Genomic DNA, 20977 nt, shown 5'->3' on the forward strand with positions numbered 1-20977 from the left:
GTGTGTGTGTGTGTGTGTGTGTGTGTGTGTGTGTGTGCGTGCGTGCGTGTGCGTGTGCGTGTGCGTGTGCGTGTGTGTGTGTGCGTGTGTGTGTGTGTGTGTGTGTGTGTGTGTGTGCGTGTGTGTGTGTGCTGCTGCAGAGGACGTGTGCTCTGCTCCAGCTCTCCACCTCTGCACAGTGCAGCAGCAGCAGCAGGAGGAGGGGACACACACACACACACACACACACACACAAACACACACACAGTAGCATGTGTGACTGGAGCCCAAAGCACCACCACTGAGGCTTTGCTGTGTAACCTGTCGTTTGGATTACCTTCATACACACGGATTTCATCTGTTACTCACTCATTATTCTGTATTTTTATTTTTTTTATTTTCATTTTTTTTATTGGACCTCTGTTGTTGTCATTGAGAAGAAAGTCCGAGCAGGTAAGCAGCCAATCAGCAGGCTCTATCTCCTACTGCATGGTTACACATTAATGTACATTATGTATACACCTGCTTTACGGGTGATCAGTGCGTGTTAATATATGGATTGGCTATAATAATACAGTATGTACAGATAGGCTATAATAATACAGTATGTACATTCCCCGTGTGCGCGCGTTAGAAATCAATCCTTCCATATTAGGATCTTACAAAATGAAATATAATCATGTTAACGGGGATCACATGGTTTCTAGTCTACGTCATGCTGTCTATGTAGAAACATGGTCTAGCTGTGAGTTTATGAGTGAAGTTCAAACATCAGGATGTGAATGAATGAATGAATGAATGAATGAATGAATGAATGAATGATATGTGCGGAAACATATGCTACTCGCAAAGAGAACGGAATGTGTTCACCTTGGCAATTACACACGCGCACGCACACACACGCAGATCTGCATATCACAATGACCAGAGGATGTCCATTTATTCTGCTCATTCTGTTCTTCTTTTGAGAATTCTATTTTATTGAACCATTATGTTTTTACTTGGATGTCTTTGTAAATCCAGGACTAAATAGACATAAGAATAAAAACCACCCAGGGACCTAAAATTGGAGTCCCCGTCGCGCTTTTACGCATGTGTCAGTGATCCACGTCCTCTGTGTTAGGATTGAACTCTCCCCGTTTAACCAGTTGCTGAGTGTTGTTTAGAGTGCTGGTATCTGTGGGCTATTTAAACTGCTGCCATTCAGTCTAATATTACATCCTTCATAAGCATTGCTGAATATTCCAACGCCTGTTTTGTTTTTTCAAGGGAATCAATTTTGGCTCCATGGTAACAGAATTAGAATAAAAAATAGTTTTATTGGCCAGGTGGAGTTTAAAACAATACAAGGAATGTGACTGGGTGGATGGTGCGAAAAAACAAAAACAAACCAGAAACATAATAATAATAATAATAATAATAATAATAATAATAATAATAATAATAATAATCTTTAACACAGGAAAGAACAAATAGTTTTTTATGGTAATTGTGTGTGTTTTTCTACCATTCTGTGTGTTTGTTTATGTCTTTTTTGTTGTGATAGTTTTTTACTCCTTTTGTGTATTTTTCCTGTAAAATGTCTGTTTTTTTAATCATATTATGTATTTATGTTGTCATTGTGCGTTGTTTTTGGAGTTATTTTTGTGTATTTCTGTTGTCGTTTTGCTTGTTTGTTAGTATTGTGGGTTTGTGGAGTCATTTTTTTGTGTTTTTCTTGTCTTTTTTCCTGCTTTTGTTGTCATTTTCTGTAATTTTGTATATTTTTGAGTCATTTTGCGTATTTTTGTTGTCGTTTTGTATTAGCTGGAGTAGTTTTGTATAAATGTTTACTTTCGCTGTATTTTTCTTTAATGTTGTAATTCTTTGTATTTTTTGTCATTTTGTACATTTACTTTGGGGGCTGCAAAAAATTAGACCGAGAGCCACATGTGGCCCCCAGGGCGCCAGTTCCTAAAACCTTGTAATTCAAGTTATTTCACCTTAAAATCTGGAATATTTGAGACCCCTAGTGGCTGTCAGTGATAATCTAATAATGTACAGAGGTCACAGGGACATGAGGGGTGAAGTACTGACTGTCAGTTCCACATCAGACCAACATCGAGATACAGCAAACGGCCGTTAAGACAGAGCAATAGAATGTAACAAAGGAATGTCTCGCCTCTCCTGTGAGTGTATCATCATGTGAAGCAATCATGATACAGGACAGTGACCCTCTCAACATCTGAACATCTAAACACACGATTGATTATAAGAAATAGCTCTCAGATGCACTTTAGTCTCACGCTCATCGTCCTTTCCCTTGTGAGACTCTTCAATGTTTTTTCACAGTCGCTTATGCATTCAAGACTCATGGTGAACTTGTGGGATTTTCGTGGGCGGGTTTTTTCTTTTTTTTTTGAAGTGAGAAATGTTGGACCTTGAGCTTGTGAAGGTGTGCGGAATGTAGACACAGGGGTCTATGTCTATTCAAACAAGCAGAGCTGAGCATGTCAACAGGAGATAGAGTATCCAACACCAACAAAAAAAAAAAAAAAAAAAAAACTCTGGGTCACTTCAGACAAACCTATCTGTTGCTGCTGATGATGGTTCCCAGCAGGGAATAGGGACCCCAATGACCCACACTGTCAGTATACTGTCACAGATCACACGTCCATTCACGTGACTCATGCACAACAGCATAAGATGTGAGGCAATAAGGCTCGGTTTCCTCTGTTGTGGCAGGAATGGTTGAACAAACATTAAGCTGGTGAGCGTCTTCCTGCTCTGACTCAGACGGGACAAAGTAAAATGTAAACAAGTATTATCCTCACTAACAGGAAAACCCCCTCATTCCTATAGGATTACCAACTCCCAGCTGTAACATTTACAAGGCAGTCCTTTATATAGCTATAGGTTGGAACTAGCTACCCACCTTCCTTCCTTCCTGTGCAACTTCCTGTGTGATAAATAGACACAAATGTTCAATACAAGTAAGATAATACAAATGGTTTAACTTTTTTTTTTTATTGCTGTAGTCAAACACTGAATGTATGCTTCTGCTATTAGTCTCAGAAACAAGCTAAAACACATGAATTAAACAGATAACTCCACCTGTCTCATGTTTAACGTCATAAAACAGCTTGAATTAAAAAAAACAAAACAAAAAAAACTAACTAGCATAATCAATAATTAAAGCTGCTGGACACAAACATTTTTTATCAGATAAATCAATAGCATAGACCTCATTAAGAACATTTGCTCAAAAAAAAATAAATAAAAAAAATGGATAAAGGTAAAAGGTTAAAATTGCCGCTTGAAAGTTTGTCTTCATCTCCACCGTAAACTAAGGGTGTAAGAAAAAAAATCAACCCAGCCAAGTATCGCGATATTCCACAGTGCGATTATTGAATCGATTCCAAGAAATGTCCAAATAATTTTTTTAATCATGTTTTTAACAAAAAAAAAACATTTAATTGCGCTAACATATGCATAGCACGTAAATGCCCGATCACTAGGTGTCAGTGAGCCACATCAAACCTTGTTAAACTATGTCACTCAATGCATTTTAGCTTGAAAGTTGATTGCACTTTATTTTCATAAAACCCACTGGACAATTTTTTTGAAGAATTTAAGAACTTAACATAATCAGAATCTGTTGTAGAAGAAAAAGTTAAACTTTAAAAAAAAATGTCATTTGACAGTTTGATGAACATACCACTTGTTTTTGATATTGGTATTTGAATTACAGTTAGTAAGAAATAAAATAAATTGTAATTCACACCATTTTGTACTTGTAAAAGTGAAATTTGTAATTATTCATATCGCAATGTATATCGTATTGTCTAGTATCAAGATACATCGTATCTTGACATGCAAATCGTGAATCCTACTGCATCGTCAGATTCATGGCAATGCGCACCCCTACCGTAAACACTCCAGTGTTGCATTGTGGGATGTAGAGTCATGGCGAAAGATGCACAGAAATTATTTTTACTTCATTCCAATTTCACGGACAATACCAGGAACAAACTTGAACAAAAATGGGGTCAAGTGAACCACTTTCGTCCACGTCTGACAGTCTAAGTTATTTAGAAAAAGCCACCATTATTATTATTTCTGAGCCACACACTAACTGCTGAGTACAGCCTCATTAGAGGTGAACAACATGTTTGCTAAATAGAATTGGTGTTGATGGACTCAGTGTCAGTCTGAACAGGAAGGCGGTGGACAGCTCAGTTTGTTTGTGTGAAGAGGAGGACACACACACATGTGGAGTGGGAGTTTTTGGTTGTGTTGGAGTGTACGGGGGAGGGGAGGGTGCAACAAGTGTGAGATTCACCCTGGTGAGACTTGCGCCTTTTAGACATTCCTGACATTCCGACCTCTGGGATGCTTGAGGCTCCTTCGTCTTCTTGTAGCATGTTGGGGGCTGGCTGAATACTCTGGGGGTCTTTTATGTTGGGTGGCTGACACCAACAGTCCCTTTGGTTGAACAGAAACCACATAGCCTCTAATTTCGGAGGGCATGGGAACATGTAGCGCAGCACACCACGGGTCTTCCTAAGTTACATCCCTGAATGACACTTAACCGTGGTCTTTAATGGACTTTGAAAACACTTGTCAGCTTGGATTAGCTCATCCTTTCTGCATTTCTCTTTTTTGTTGTTGATTTAGTTAATGAAATCTCAGGAATCGAAAGAAGAAACTTGGTTATAAAACAAAAGAAGTCCCTGTCCGCCGGTGTTTATTATTATTGACCAATCTTTATTAAATTTGACTCAGTTATGTTGGGTTGGTTCCTCACTTGCCCCACCAATTTTCATCCAGATCTGAATTGCACATTTCATCTCTATTTTTTTTTTTAATTGGGGTGCCCATACATATGGACCTACTGTATTGTAATTAATGGCGCTATAAATGTATTCCAAGCCTTTAAAGTGTGAATTATCATGGTACCATGATCAGGATCAGTGATCCAGATAACCGGTAAAGAGGAGATTTGGCGCTTGGTGGAGTGTTGCATTTTCTGTGGGCTCTGATTTTATAATGTTGTTGTCACATTGATGGAGCTCAAAAAAAGTTCAACTTTGAAGATGGAGGAAAGCTTATAATAATTGATAAACTTGATTCTTTTTTGTGTGCTTTAACAATGTACAATGCTTTCTTCTTCTTTTCCATAACACCTCATGATCAACAACTATCCAGCCATGGGATTTGATCTTGTACCCCCCAGCTCCTTTCACAACTCCTTCTGACCAAACTCGATTACACAAACTCAAAAATGTCAGCGTGCAGCGACTTTGCAGAACACGTGTGGAAACCAGGCTCCTGTAAGAACTGCTTCCACCCGCTCAGCGCGCACAAGACCGTTGGTGTTCTAAATGGCAGCGTGCCAGCTGCTTGTGTGAGGAGCAGTCTGGGTGATGATGAAGAAGCTGGAATAACAACTCCTTCACCTTACAATAAGCCAACCATTGCTGTCAAACCCACAATGATGAGCCTTGACACCAACGAACCAACTGATGTTAACAAGAACATAGAGCAGGTGGAGTTTTTCTATATTCACCAAGTTCTTTGTTTCTGTTTTGTTTGTGTCCGACAACTAACGTGTTGTTTTTTTGTTTATTGCAGGAGAATGCAAAGAGTCCAGTAGACAGGTTGGCACTGAAAAAGATCTTGGACCTTTCACCTCTTTACATTGATAATAGCTGTAACAAGAACCACCAAGATCTTGAGAGGTCTGATGCCAAGATTGACTTCAACCACTGCTTCTCTTTGGACAATGTGTCCCCCAGTATTCGTCCTACAGACTCCTTTATTATCAGTAATATCTTTGTCACCCAGGAGGAAGGCAGGGGGTGTCAGGGTTTGAAGAACAATGCCAATGAAGACTCTTCTAGGCAGCAAAACATTATGGCTGCAATGAAAACAAAGAGCACTTTAAATGGAAGTAGTGTGACCACTAGGGCAAGCTACCAGGAACCTGTGGAGATACCTTTGTCACCCTCCAAGCCTGCAACCATTCATAACAATAGTATAAGCAATGGGAACGCTGGTCATGCAAAGACAGATCTTAGTCCAACATCTCCACAGTCCGTTCCTTCCCTATCAAAGCAGAACAGCCTGTCAGATTCGTCTTCTTCATATCGCAGCAGTACAGATTCCCTTCATGTATTAGAAGGGTCAGGGGGAAAAGGAGATGGTTCAGGTTGTCCCCACAGCTCAAAGTCTGCTCCCAACTCTCCCATTGGACCCTCAAATTCAGAACCAATCTATGCAGAAAGCACCAAGAAAAAGCGAAAGCCATCAGGCAGTGGAGAGCAATCACCCTTCGATTCCCCTGTTAAAAGTGAGCTGTCTGAGTGCTCAGAGAATGAACTTTCAGGAGAGAGTCAACGAGCCACAATCACAGTGATGGCAGCTCGCACAGAGCAAAACAACAGGACTTTTTTCCTGAGCAGCCCAGACTCAGGCGTCAGCACCCAGTGTCGTTTTAGTCCCACAGCCCGTAAAGATCCCACTAGTCCTGCTTTCCGCTGGCCGAGCCCCAGTCCCAGTCCTCCATCTCTGGCCACAGAGGCCTCCCCTAACAAGGCACAGTCAAGCCCACCCATTCCCCCAAAAAGGAGCAGCCGCTCCCCCAAACTGGGAACCTCCAGCCTCTCTCAATCAATGTCATCACCAGGTCCACTTCCTGAGCTTCCCAGACTGGGTACCTCAAGCTTTTCCGCTTCCATCTCTTCACCAGGCTGTCTTCCAGAGCTTCCCATGCTTCTCCTTGTATCTCCTAGAGAGGGCCACTTCAAGGTTCCTACTGAGAACCAAAGCCCGACATCCGAGCGCTGGCACAAGCAGCTTCATCACAGCTCTAGCTGGAACTGTTGCATTGAAGAAGAGCAGGAGGAAGAGGAGGAAAAAGAACGCAAAGAGACAGAGAAAAAGAAGCTTGCCGCTAACTCGGGAACGACCTTTCCAGCGACAAGCCTGGTCAATGGTGCTGCTGACAGAAAAGAGGGCAAAGACTGCAGGGCCCACAGCAGTAACCCCCCTCCCACAGAGCCAGGCACTGCCTCTCTGGCTGCCCACAACAATGGTGCCTGTCAGGGGGAAACCAGCAGAGAACAGGAAGGCAAGCAGAACGGCAACATGCCCGCCAGGCAACCATTGCATGTTGGCTCATCGGAGCTGCTGGCAGCTGGAAAGGGGTCAACCATCAATGACACGAATCCACCGCCTCCCCCACCCAAGAAACTGCACAGGTAAGAACAACAAAGACACTTTTGCTTTCCATAAGGCATTATTCATATGCACATTTCAATTATTGATCATTTTACCTCAGATAACAGAGCAAAGACTTCACGTGTGGCTAAAACATAACATATCCTACAAGGAGGTGCTCAATCATCTTGATCAACTGCAGAAAGCAAACAAGCACAGGTTTTAATCTGTTAAAGTATTGCATATAGATAAAGAATAAAATGTCCTTCACGAGAAGGCAGCAGTGTTAAAGGAAGGATTTTTTCAGATGCTTATAAATGATGAAAATGCACAGTGAAAGGTATGCATTTATTAAACCTGTTCTGCCCACAGTGACACATATATATGTTCTTTTCCTTACTTCATACCTTTGATATGCATCAGCAGTAATGGTACTCTTATCAGTCTTGTCACTATGGCTTCAATATATTACTTTTAGCACGAACCTGATGCTCTTAGTTTAAATGCATTATTGTGTCTTCCTCTCACGATAGATGACATATAAAAATGCAAGTCTCGCTTCTGGTCCCTCGCCTCTGATGGAGTATATCTGTACCTTGCACTCACAGATGCATCTTACTCAAAATATATCTTTAGGAAACCAGTGGCACTCTCTCCTTTCATAGCATCATTATTCAACATTGAATCAGGCTCCATTCTCACGCCTTGTGATCGTTCAAACGGTTCTCATATATTCTTCAATGCACGCCTTGTTCCATTCATGCTGGCAGCGAGACATTTGCAGTTGTAATTAACACACAAAATGGGTCTGTTAAGCAGTGCACTGCTGTGTCTCAGTGTTAACTCCGTTTAGACTGCTGCACAATAACCATTATTGTAAAGGAAATAACTGTGATTTGTATCTATTTGTATTTGTTTTCACTTGTGTGGGTAGAATAATATTTTATGAATTGTTGTAAATGATTGTCAAGTCAGCATTTTATTGTTTTAAGATGTCTATGATGTCGTCCTTTTTTTTTGACAACACAATTTTTTAGTGGCAATAGGTTTCCAAAAGGAAATTATTTACCTTTGCGTCTTACTTTCACACAATAAAAATTCAGCTCAGAGAAAATACCAATTGAAAAAATCATTTATAAATCATCTATCATTTAATATGCTTGATGACCTTTCTATAAATACAAAAATCTTGTAAATTATCCCATTAAAAATTCAGCTTTTTACATTTATAAAAAATATATAAAACATTGTGTTTATTGCTGCATCTGAATTATTTCATGGTCACTAAACAATTCAAAGTCCATTATTGGTTTATCTTAGCGTTGATCATCTAAATATTTCTTGAAAGGACCAATGAATTTGTTAGGTGTCCACGCGGTGCCTGATCATAAAGAAACCTTTGGGATTGATAGATGTAGTTTTTAAACTTGTATTGTTTTTGTAAAATAACATTTCAACTTTCAAGGCTTGCCACAAGTTGTGAACAGTCATAGTGTTACTAGGTTTTAATTAGTTTATAAGACATTACCATGTGCCATATTATTATTTAACTAATAAAGGCCAACTGCTTAGCCTTAAAAAAAAACTATCATCCAGCTTCTGTCCTTTTCTTGTGTTCGAATAATCTTATTATTGTATTGAAATTGACTAAAATATTTAATGTTACATTTAGTTTTAGCAACAACATACCAGCGCTACACCAAGAGACTGGTTTATTTGGTATTACCGCCAAAGATTTCCCTGAAATTGGAATCTGCAACACAGATTTCCTCCACTGTAAATTCATTTAATACCATTCTGCCCTCTTTACTTTGACATTCTGCTGTCAAAACACAGCTCCGAAACAGCATCTACTTCAATAACTTTATCTTGTTTGACTTTTGCATCTCATCCTGGTTGCCATTTGTGGTTAGGCAGCTATATTTCTTATATAACTTGCAGGACATGAGCAGTGACTTTTTCTTTTCCCTCGGGGCGTTCAGCAATTACAGCCTTTTAACACTAGCAACACGACGACTCAGTTTTCATCAGCCTATGAATACATTGTCAGGCTTCCTAAAGTAGAGAAAGACAGGAGCTCTGCTGCAGTTATTAAAAACTCAAATGATCCTTGAAATAATCTTTCGCTTTCTCTCAAGCGACACATTAAGCTGCAAACAAATTGTCTCTGAAACTCAAGTCAGCAAACTAAACTATTCTATTGTCCAAACCACAGTATGAAGCCTATTGATGTCTGTGGTAATTGATACGAGGAACTGTTTCTCCTGTTTTGACACAGCAGACATTCTGCACTGATAAAAATACTTTGTTGAGACACACGTGGGAACTAGCCATGACAGTTCTGGCTTTCTTAACGTTCCAGATTTATCACCTGGTTTAGTTTGTTTCAACAACAAGTGTCTCAGGTCACCGGGCATGCATTGGGATACAGGTTAAGTGGGGTCTAATGTTTTTGTTAAATTAAAATAAAGTCCTACTTTTTCAGTGAACAAGCAACTATCATGAATAAACAAAAGCAGATTGCTGAACTGAATCATTTAAAAGCCACAGATGGTTTGGAAAAAGTTGACCTTAAGAAAATGCCAGACTTGTTCTCTTCTTTTCTTGCATGAATTCAACAACCCCTCCTTTAGCTACAAAGGTGTGTGATCGTGCATGGGACGGTGTCTTGCAACAGTGTGCGTTCCCAAGTCGTATTTAACAAGGAAGGCGTGTCAGCTGGTCAGTGAAGGTTGCAAAGAGGCGGGGCCAAAGTGAACAGATTGTTGCCCCTGGCAGCTCCAAAAGCCCTGCAATCAGCTGCCATCAATAGAAGTAGAATTTATAGAGCAGCCCTCACGTCCACAGAGCTCAACTTGGCTTTGAATTGCCTTTTGCTCTATGAATGACTGTTCCTTAATACCCACCCCCCTCCCTGCATGGAGCTGCGCTGTTCTGTCCTGCAGTCCATCAGATAACATACTGTTGCTATATGACAGTCTTGAAGCAGCTCTGATGTATAGCGGAATGCTAAATTTGAGATATGGGTGCATTAAGTTCATGGATCTTAATGGGAGCTCTTGCTTTTCATGCTGAGACACTTTAAATACACGTATGACTAAGGTGTTGTGTTACTGCACATGGCAAGGCTTTGGAGTTTTACCAACGAAGTCAACAAGGACCTTTGCTCCTCCAGCATGAGGTAGGAAGGACATTCGTTTCTGAGATCTAATAACGATGAAAAGTCTCACGAGGGGAACTAGACCTGTAGATCTGCAAATAGAGAAGACTTTGGAGAAACCATTCTGGCTGCTTCTTTAATTACACCTCTATAATGAGCTGGGACAGCTAAGATGCAGTGGTAGGTTGTAACTTCATCAGGACACATTTGAGCATTACAAGGCCCTGCATGGTGGAGTCTTCCCGACAAAGGTCTGACGTTTTTGCATATTGCTTAAATGATTTATTATTTGATCAATTATTTAATCAGAAAGTTTTAATAGGACATGCATGACAAGTAAAACCAATGTTTGACTATTTGCTTATTGAAAGCTGAAGAGAATGGGCAAGGCTCGGGCCGTATCAAATGATAACAGCACTATGTGTCAAACATCAATGAGTCTTTGGTTTATATGGCTGTCGAACCATGGTTTACCATCGTACAGTCATTAAACTGAACAATGGGTGTTTGTATTCTGTGCAATATTATGCAAAATGAGGAAATTGCAGACCGATGTGGCTCAAACCCATAGAAGCACATTAACTTGTTGCTTTGTGGGATTTTATATGAAAAGACTACACATGAATATGCCTGATTTTCAAAACCACCATTGCTAATTATGGTCCTCTATGGCACAATCTCAAATAAAACATTATATTGCGTTCAGCAAAAAGGGCTGTTTGACAATGAGGGGAATCAATGGATTTTGTGTCCATTTGACATTCAGCAAAATAATCTTTTTCTGACAAATTCTCTATTTTCCCCTAATAAATTCTCAAATTTCTGTATGAGCTTAAACCGACTTCTTGTCCAGGGTTTGAAAATAAATGACATGTTTAGTTGCCTTTGTGTATCAGGTGTAAAATCAAGCTAAAATAATTAAATTATTTACTTTTGGAGATCAAAAAAGACATTTTTCAAAATGAAAAAATATATGATATAATATTACATATAATTGGACATTTATCTTAAATGTTTGCCTTGTAATGTTTTTGTTACATATTTTGTAACAATATTTTGTAAGTACTTAACTCAATAAAGCACCAATGGCCACGTTTACATGGGAGCTTTAATTCATCTTTAAAGCGGAAGAAAAGTTCCTCTTTATACTGACCATGTAAACACTGAATTTGAAATAAATCTGAATTAAGAGGCTGGTTTGTTCCAATTTTTAATCAGAATTAAATAATTCCTCTTTCTTGTAAACACTTAACTTGCTTGATTAACTTGCTTTAAGTTAATTCGGGTCATTTGTGTGTTTGTCCATTGTGCATACTGTATGTGAGCTCTTGCATAAAAAAAATAAATAAAAAAAAGCATATGTTCCTCAAATGTCACATGTGGTTAAAGGTCATAAATTACAAGTAAAGAAAAATGAGGAAGTGAAACATGTGATGTGTGAATCTAATCCTCAACAGCAACAAAACTTTGTTCATTTCTTCACCGCAGCCTGCAGCTCAACACTCACCCTCGTCTGACCTCATTTAACACTTCCTCTGCAAACACTGTATTCTTAGTGTTTCTATTCTAAATGTCAGTTGCTGTTGTTGCCAGGTTGGTTTGAGTTTCTAAAGGTTTTATTTGGGTTCAGTGCGTCATTAATTTTTCTCAGAGGGTATTTAATTATGGATATTATGTTTTGTCATTGAAAGGACACGAATCACATGAATCATTGTGCTTAAATACTGCATGAGGTGGACCAACAGTATGGATTGTTATATCCTCTTTGTTTCTGCATGCCTGTGCTAAGATAAGCCAACCGTCCATGCACATCCTTGCTCCCTGCTCCGTAACGCTGACATTTGTCGGCCAAAGTAAATCTATCCGGTTTTCACTCACTTCTTCGAGCCATTAGTGTCTGTAATGAGATGTAAAAAGGCTGGTACTGAGCTTTATCAGTCACGTTGATTAGAAAGTCCGCTCACGCACAGTTTTCACTGACATTTCAGGAGGTCACGAAGGCGGTGAAGCACATCCCAACTGAGCTTCGCTCTGATTATTTTTACCTCTTTACGTGATTTACTACATGTTTGTAGCTGATAATAAGAGGGTGTAAATGTGAAAACAAAGAAGTGCAGCTTGAGTCATGAGTCATTTAATTTATTCATGTTCAACTGATGAGAGTTGGTCAGTAGCCTCCAGGAGATGTCGCCTTCAGGGTCGATTTTGGACTTTTTATATGTCAATGTCATTTATCTGAGCATGAAGTTATTTACAAGTAAAGAAACAAACTAACACAAACTGTCCTTATTCTTAGTCAACCACTTCCTGATTGTGGGGCAACTTCCTGTGTGGAAAACAAATTCATATATTTTGGCACCTGCAATCAAATTTAACTTTTATTTCCTGATTTAAAAAAATAAATAAATCATGATTTAAATGACTTAATTAATAAACTGTCCATCAGGGATAAGGTGGATAGGCTTTCTAACAAATCCAGTTCATGGTGGCAGCAATAAACCATGTGCAGATTTAACATTAGTCAAAACTGGAGGTTTTGAGCATGTTTTTTTTTTTTTTTTTTTTTTTTTTAGTCCAACTGGTTTAACTTTGGTCGTAAAACATTACTGGTGAAAAGCTGTTTGAAATTCAATGGTGAAACGCTGCCCCTTGTGGCTTGATTAAAACGCGAACCGTCTAGAAATGTGAATTTCTTGTGTAATTTAATTTTGGATGAGGACGCTTTAAAGCACACGTGTCAAACCCAAGGCCTGGGGGCCAAATACGGCCATAGAGCATCCAATATGGCCCGTAGGAGAAAGTAAGGACGACTAAGGAAACAAAAATCATTGTGTGAATTACAATATAATTCAGTTGTAGATATGTCAGCCTCTGCAAAATCACACATTTAATGAAACCCCATCATATTTGTAGGGCTCACAGTTTTCCCACGCTTATATCACACGATGGCAGAACATTTTTAATCACAGTCAATGTGAAGTTCCTGTATTGATACATGTCACTTCATTCTTAGATATTGTTGTCGCTTTACGTATTTGACACATGATTGATATGCAGAAGTGGAAACGAGGGCACATTCATTTAGAAAAATACTTGAGCTAAAACTGGTCGTTTTTTTTGGCCCCTGCACTAAACTGAGTTTGACACCTCTGCTTTAAAGGAAGCTGTGTTTGTTAACACTGGAGGACAAATAAGGAAATAAAACAACTTTTGACTGCAATTTTGTGTCATGTACTGGTATTGTGCTTTAATCACCATGGGGAAGTGAAGGAGTTCCCTACACACACACACACACACACACACACACACACACAGTCTGGACAATCTCAGAAGCAAACACAATTGACAAAAACACAAATATCACCAGACTGCGATGCGTTAATGCAGATTGGTTTGTGTTTAAATTCAGGGTGAGCAGTAAGATGAGCGGGAGCAACATGGAGCTGGACCGCTGCAGCCAATCAGCAGAAGGCGCGTCTTCGTTACGAGGATTAAGCTGTGCTAGTCTACCGACCGCTTCCACTGACGACTTGAATACTGACACCGGTGAGTACGCCTTTAAGTTTCATGCTTAAAGAAAATCTTATCAAAGGGATGTGGACAGTCTACATTTTAGGACAGAGGTCACCAACCTGAAACTGTGAGCTACGTCATAGATAGTCTGAAGGGCTACCAGTGAGAAAAGCACTTCCTACATACTACAGTTTCACAGTTTCACTTTAATTAGAGGGAAGGCTAGCAGTAACTTAAAAAGATTGGAAATGTTGAGGTTTCAACATGAAACACTTTATTTTTTCTAATTTATGCAAATGTTTCATAAAATGTTATAGAAAATCAGCCTTGTGTTTTTAATAATATATCTTATATATATATATATATATATATCATATCATATATAACAAACCACTGACCATACACCATATTTGCAACACTTATAAACAGTGAAAATTACAATTTTAAGATGGTTATTTAATGCTAAAAGCAGTGTTTAACTTTACTAATTCGTTCATATGTATTTATCTTTGTGAGTTTGAATCCTGGAAAGTAAATCAGATTTTAGATGGAGCTCATTGGTGAGTAGAGCTCATGTGGGCCCCTCACATGATCCATGTGGGCTACCTGGTGCCCACGGGCACCGTGTTGGTGACCCCTGTTTTAGGACCTCCTCAGGTCTCAAAGTGAGGTATCAGGTATCAGGAAACCTGTCATTTATCAGACCAAACAGATTCTTGTCTCCAAACCAAACTCCATCAAGTGACACTGCCTCCGGCTTCAAAATAAAAGACTTCAGACTCAACGGCCTCATGCCGTAAAACAATGGTTCCCAATGTTTTTTATCCCGTGTACCCCTCTGCATTTTTGTCAAATCATGTGTACCCCCTCTTCATATCATATGTACCCTCTTTGTGGAACAGCGGGCTCTCCTAAACCCCTAAATGTGTCTCAAAACATTGGAATCCTTAATCTACAAATAAAAGCAATGAGTGGAATTTAGTTACACTACAACTTTTGTGAAATAACTTTAATAGTTAGTAAATACAGTTTCCTTTGTTGTATTTGTTGTATGTTACTCATTATTGTCTCATATTTGTCAGAAATGTGATGAAATGGCCTCTACAGCATAAAATAATCCTGTTTCAATTAAAATATACAAGAAAATATTGTTTTATTGAGCAATTTTACTATAACAATAATAACAATAATAATAACGGCTTGGATTTATATAGCACTTTTTTCGAGGAGACTCAAAAACAAAAACCATTATTCATTCACACCAGTCATACCGGCGGTGGTAAGCTACACTATAGCCACAGCTGCCCTGGGGCAGACTGACAGAAGCGTGGCTGCCATTTCATGCCTATACGGTCCCTCTGACCACCACCAACATTCATTCACAGTTCATACCCATTCATACTAGCCAAAGTGGGTAAAGTGCCTTGCCCAAGGACACAACGACAATGACTGATAGAGCGGGTTACTGGACAACCCACTCTACCACTGAGCCACGGTCGCCCCAAGTCACCCCAATTTTACTCTGAGCTTGTGGTGAATTTGTCCAAATAATTGCCTAAAAAGGAACCTGGAACATTACCCAGTTATTTTCAAATTAATTGTTAAATCTTTCCGAGTACCCCCTGCAATGGGATACACGTACCCCGGTTTGGGAACCACGGCCGTAAAACATAACACAGCATTTTACTTTGAAGGAACCAGAAATATACGTGATGAAGTAAGTTGAAAAGCCGTTCTTTCCTTTTATCTTTTAAAAAAGACAAGATATATCAACACATTGTTTGTTTGATTATTAAATACATAGTTAAATGAAAAGTTTACATCTTAACCTTTAAATAAATTCAACTTACTCTCGCATCAGAAGCTGTACATATTGATAACGTCATGTGTATGTCCGGTTTCTTCAAAATACAACAGCTTTTCCTGATACTTCACTCTGAGACCTGAGGATGTCCTAAAATGTGCACCGTAGATGTGAGGTTTGTGCGTAGATGTTGAATGGTGGCCTCACTATTTCTGCAACTTGAAGGCTTGTTTTGCTGTTTTATTGTGAAGGTGCTGATTAAGAGAAACAGACACATGTGTTTATCTTGAAATGTCACCTTTCAGACATCTTTACATTTTCTTCAAACATGAGACATATAGCTTAAAACTATTGGCATCAGCCCTTTGCTTTAAGAATCCGTGGCGCTCAGACACTCGTAATTGCTGCGGCTTCCTGGGCGATGCTGTTTGAAGAGATAATTATGGACCCAGATAACGAGGGGGAAAGAGGGTTGGCGACATCTAACTGAAAACATTACTACTTTACAGTCTTCCTCTGTCTCTGAAAGCAGACAGTGCCACACATTTATCTCAGTATCGGGGTCGTTCAGTGTAATGTGAAGTTCTGCCGTCAAGTCTCTCTCTTTGACCAATGGAGAAGAGTTGGATGGAAGATGGGTTGAGTGTCACCTTGAAGTCAGGATTTTGGAAGTCGGTTGTTTTGAGAAAAGGAGGTACCGGTATGTATTTGTGTTGCTGTGTTTGTAGAATAGGCATGAACAGACAGAAGGGAGTTGTAAATAAATCAGACCCACAGCTTTTAGAGAAGTCTCTTTGTTCCATTTGGTTCTTGGAAATCACGTTTCTTGAGTTGTATTTTGAAATGTACAGGTCGGAATCTTTGTTTACAGTGAGTAATTGACTTGTTTAATCTATAATCTCATCTTTTCGTCCCTCCTAGGTTTTCGGGAGGCCAAACGTTTGTCTTGTTCTTCACCCTTTTCCAGAAGTCCGGCAGCTTCAGCTCCCGGTTCTCCACACCCGCCCTCCTTCAGTAGCACAAGCCTCCAACCACCTCCACTTCCAGAGAAAAAAATGGTCAACCGCACCGTTTCTGCTCCTGACAGCGCGAATGGAAAACCCTTTACCCGCGCTTACCCACGCCTCCCCTTCACAGGGTCAGAGAGCAACGTGTGTCGATCTACTGAAGTCAGCTCACGCTCCAGTTTACCGCCCAGTCCCTTGGACCCACGGCCCATATTCTCCTCTAACGAGTCTCTGGAGCACTGTCATGCCCCGTTAGCTCGTTCTTCAAGGTCCCGGACTCTGGATGAGCCTCAGAAGACTCACGGGCGCCTCGGCGTACACTGTCGTAGCAGCATCACCTGTTCCTCTTCTCCGCAGCTCAGTGCTCCTTTTTCAACCTTAGAACCCGGTTCAGCACCAAACCTGGGCTCCAGCCTCCAGCTCCAAACGCTCCTGAGTAACATAGACAGTCGAGAGGGAGTGTACTCCAAACTGGGCGGCCTCTACGCTGAGTCCCTGAGGCGATTGGCTCTGAAATGTGAGGACCACTTTACCCGGTCTCAGAAGAATCCACTCAGGTTTGATGAGAGCAACTGGTCTCTATTCCGGCTCACCTCCAACAAGCCCAGCTGCAGCGCAGGAGACGCCGTGTATTACTCTGCTGCCTGCGCCTCAGACCCCAGCAACTCATACGCTGTCAAGGTGATTTATAAATACTAACGCTAGCTTTCAAGGGCAAAAAATGCACAGTTATTAAAATTGTATTGATCTATGAGGTCTATACAATGGTTTTTTTATCTCCAGCAGTTTAAATTAGGAGGTAATATCCTACAGTTTCAGTCACTACTACAGAGTACGTGCTTCAGCAGCTCACAACACCCCCTAGTGGCACAAAGTGGTATTTCTGGACAAGTTAGAGCGAGGTCGTTGTTGAACAGCTATCACTGCATTATGGTTGAACTACTAACGCTACTGTATATCCCCAAACACTCTGACCATCTAATGCATAGATTTATTCATTTACTCACAGAACTGAACGTTTATGATCTTCTTTTTCCTTTGGGCTACTGATATTGTAGCTACACATATTTAATACTTTAACAAGGTAGAAAAAAGGAAAATCTCACAGATTTTTGTCACCAATGTCATCAGGCTTCACAGCAGCGTTGGGTGTGACTTCACTCCCTGGGTGACGACCCTGCTCAGTATCACCTGACCAATATAATCCTCACATTCCAGACAGGCTTTGTTGTCTCGTGAACCTCTCTTATTGTCCTAAAAAATCACATCCAAGAGAACAACACTATAGTTCTATGGGTTACACATATGTAGTTAAATATTATTAGCATAGGTTTCACATCAGGTTTACCTGTCGGTTCTCTTACGGAGCAATATAGCATTTAAAAGAAAATCAATCTAAGGGTATAATGACATAAAAAGACTCAAACACCCAAAACAAAAACATTAAAACCAATATTTTCATGAATAAGAAAGCCTAATAAGGTAACCAAAAAACTAATTAGATAATAGATAATATTTTAGTGTATTTTACAGCTGATTGAAGACATGTGTCAAACTGACCTGTTATCATAAGAGATGCTAACAGAAAGCTAACACAAGAAGAAGGATAGGTTTTATGGGCGTATTTGTTAAAGGCTCAGTAATTGGGATTAAAATGTAGTAAATGAGAAAGTAATTGTAATTTTAAAATGTAATTGACTCCAATTCTGGCTTTGATGTGATCTGCCTCAACCTCTATTTTTCTACTTCTTCACATTTTTCTTTCCATTGTGTGTTCTGCTCCAGATCTGTAAAAGTCCATCCATGGAGGCCAAACAGGGCCACCTGTACGGGTTGTCGGTTCAACAGAGCATCCTGACTCACTTCAACCTCCAGCAGGACTGTGGTCACTTCCTAGCCTGCGTCCCCCAAAGCATGCTGCCTACTGATGAAGTCCTTCAGCCCAAAACCGCTGCATCATCCCAGCGGTCGGCGCCGTCCGACCGGGAGCGAGTGGTGGTGATAACCCCAGAGATCCCTCAGCAGACGGCTGCTGACTTTGTTCGGGAGTGGGAGTTGTTTCATAAAACTCATCCGGAGGTCTACGAGCGACGTGTTTGCTTCCTGCTGCTGCAGCTCTGCAACGGCCTGGAGCACCTGAAGGAGCACGGAGTCACACATCGAGACCTCTGCCTTGAAAACCTGCTGTTGGTTCCACACCAGCGCAGGAACTCCCAGTTCATCCAGCACACCACCACTGACAAAAGCACCAGTGACGGTTCTGACAAACAGCGGCACCTTCCTCGTCTCCTCATCAGTAATTTTGCCAAAGCCAAGCGTCGCTGCTCTGAAGACGCTGCCTCCACCAGCGTAGACCCTCGCATCAAACGAGACCACGCTAGATTAGCACCTGAAATCCTCTCTGCGGCACAGTATCGCAAGTTTGACGAGTTCCAAACAGGAATCCTGATTTATGAGCTCCTTCACCAGCCCAACCCATTTGAAGTGAGTCCAGCGTTAAAGGAGCAGGACTACCGCTGTGAGGACTTGCCTCCCGTCCCGTCTGCTTCTCTGTATTCTGCTGGTCTCCAAAGACTGGCCCAGCTCCTTCTCCAACCCGACCCCATCAAACGCATCCACATCCAGGAGGCCAAGCGGATGCTGCAGAGCCTCCTCTGGGGCCCCAGGAAAGACTTGATGGAGCAGCACGGACAGAGCAGAGGCTTCGGGGATGGGTCTAGACACGAGGGCCTCCTCAACTGGCTGGATGTGAAGAGAGCTCTGCTGATGATGAAGTTCGCCGAGCGTTCACTAGAACCAGAGAGGAACGCAGAGCTAGAGGACTGGTTGTGCTGTCAGTATTTCTCCTCAGCTCACCCGCTCTCACTCTGCCACACCGCTGAACTGCTCTACTCCATAAAGTGACTTGAGGTCCAACGTATGAACAAATGTGTGAATGAGAAGAACCAATAGTATCTCAGTGTGTATGTTGAACATCTGGAGGAACTGTGAACTCGGCACTATTTCCTCATGCATGAAAACCAGTGTTTTGGCGCAGCCGTCCATGCCTATCAACGCATTACAACAGTGGTTCCCAACCTTTTTCGGGTCGTGACCCTATTTTGATATCATAAATTTCTATTGACCCCAAGGACATTTTTTTTCTTCTAGAATTAGTTTTTGATCATGTTTATAGAGCATGCACAAAGTGACGAGATATATTTATTTTGCTTTTTTTTTTTATAATTATTGTGTGATGTTTTAATTTGAAAAACAATAATTTAAAAAAAATTTAAATATAATTTCAAACAGTAAATGTTTTTGGTTGTTGTTGTTTTTTTCAGACGACCCCATCTTAATTCCAAACGACTCCACATGGGGTCATGACCCCAAGGTTGAAAAACACTGCATTACAAGATCTCTGTGAAAACATTAATATTAATAGAAAACAGTAACAAAATGGCACAAAGTTCCTCTCGGAACAAGTCTTTACAGTGATGTGTGAAATCGATCGCAATTAATGGAGGATCATAAACAACAATCCTGAAATAGTATTTAATCTACCTTATTCCTGGAGGTGCTACTGTAGACTTAACTATGGTCACAAGTTCCTCTGCGATGAAATGAATGCAGATTAACAAAAACTATGGTTCTTAGAAAATTACAAAACAAAAAAAAAAAAAACATTCGTTGATGGGGTTACATTAACCAACTCATATCCTGAGCTTTTATTGTGAAAGGTAAAAAAGCAAGAAAGCCTCTCTCTTGTTTGTGTATTTTATTTATTCATACGTATTTGTACCCATAATCAGGAAGTAGCGACCCCAGGAATAAGGTGGATAATATACTGACTGGTTTAACTTTATTACAAGTATTTATTAATATATACGGTTACATTTGACGGCTAATCGTCCATATTGCTGTGTTTGTGGCTAACTTTACGTATTTCTTACCCTAAAAATGAAAAAAAAAAAAGCTTTGATCATGTTTTAATTAAGTCAGAGGCACATACTGCGTTACTATAGACTGAAAACGTCAAACATGTTTTCCTATGTGGACTAAAAGGAATATTTAAGGCAGACTCTAATTAAGTATGTAGCTAAAAAACTTGACTGATTGGTTCATGCTCATTAATCATTTTTGCTTTCTCCCTGCGTTTTAATTATCTGACTTTTGTCGCAGGGCCTGCTGTTTTGCTTTGTTTTGTTTTTTTATATATAGATATATTTGTTACATTGACTGAAGCCAAATGTAAATATGACTGATCATCTGTCCTTTGTGAAACTGGCTTTTCACAGAGAAACAAACATGTACAGGAATTTGTAGATGATATTA

The 20977-nt window shown here is 40.2% G+C and overlaps 1 protein-coding gene across 1 annotated transcript; it reads left to right on the forward strand.

Annotated features, from left to right (window-relative positions):
* Positions 1–190: 190 nt before the first annotated feature.
* Positions 191–20187, forward strand: prag1 (PEAK1 related, kinase-activating pseudokinase 1). The gene is made up of 6 exons (XM_028463376.1): positions 191–432; positions 5167–5506; positions 5593–7220; positions 13749–13885; positions 16578–17344; positions 18449–20187. Exons 2-6 carry the CDS (start codon positions 5243–5245, stop codon positions 19565–19567), a joined length of 3915 nt encoding a protein of 1304 aa, XP_028319177.1. The 5' UTR covers positions 191–432; positions 5167–5242; the 3' UTR covers positions 19568–20187.
* Positions 20188–20977: the final 790 nt, after the last annotated feature.

This window comes from Gouania willdenowi, chromosome 12, assembly GCF_900634775.1.
Source record: "Gouania willdenowi chromosome 12, fGouWil2.1, whole genome shotgun sequence".
NCBI lineage: Eukaryota > Metazoa > Chordata > Actinopteri > Blenniiformes > Gobiesocidae > Gouania > Gouania willdenowi.

Coding starts and splice junctions, on each gene's coding strand:
- prag1 (XM_028463376.1), top strand. CDS start 5,243: ATGTCAGCGTGCAGCGACTTTGCAGAACACGTGTGGAAACCAGGCTCC. Junction 13,886..16,577: donor CGACTTGAATACTGACACCG/GTGAGTACGCCT, acceptor CGTCCCTCCTAG/GTTTTCGGGAGGCCAAACGT. Junction 17,345..18,448: donor GCAACTCATACGCTGTCAAG/GTGATTTATAAA, acceptor GTTCTGCTCCAG/ATCTGTAAAAGTCCATCCAT.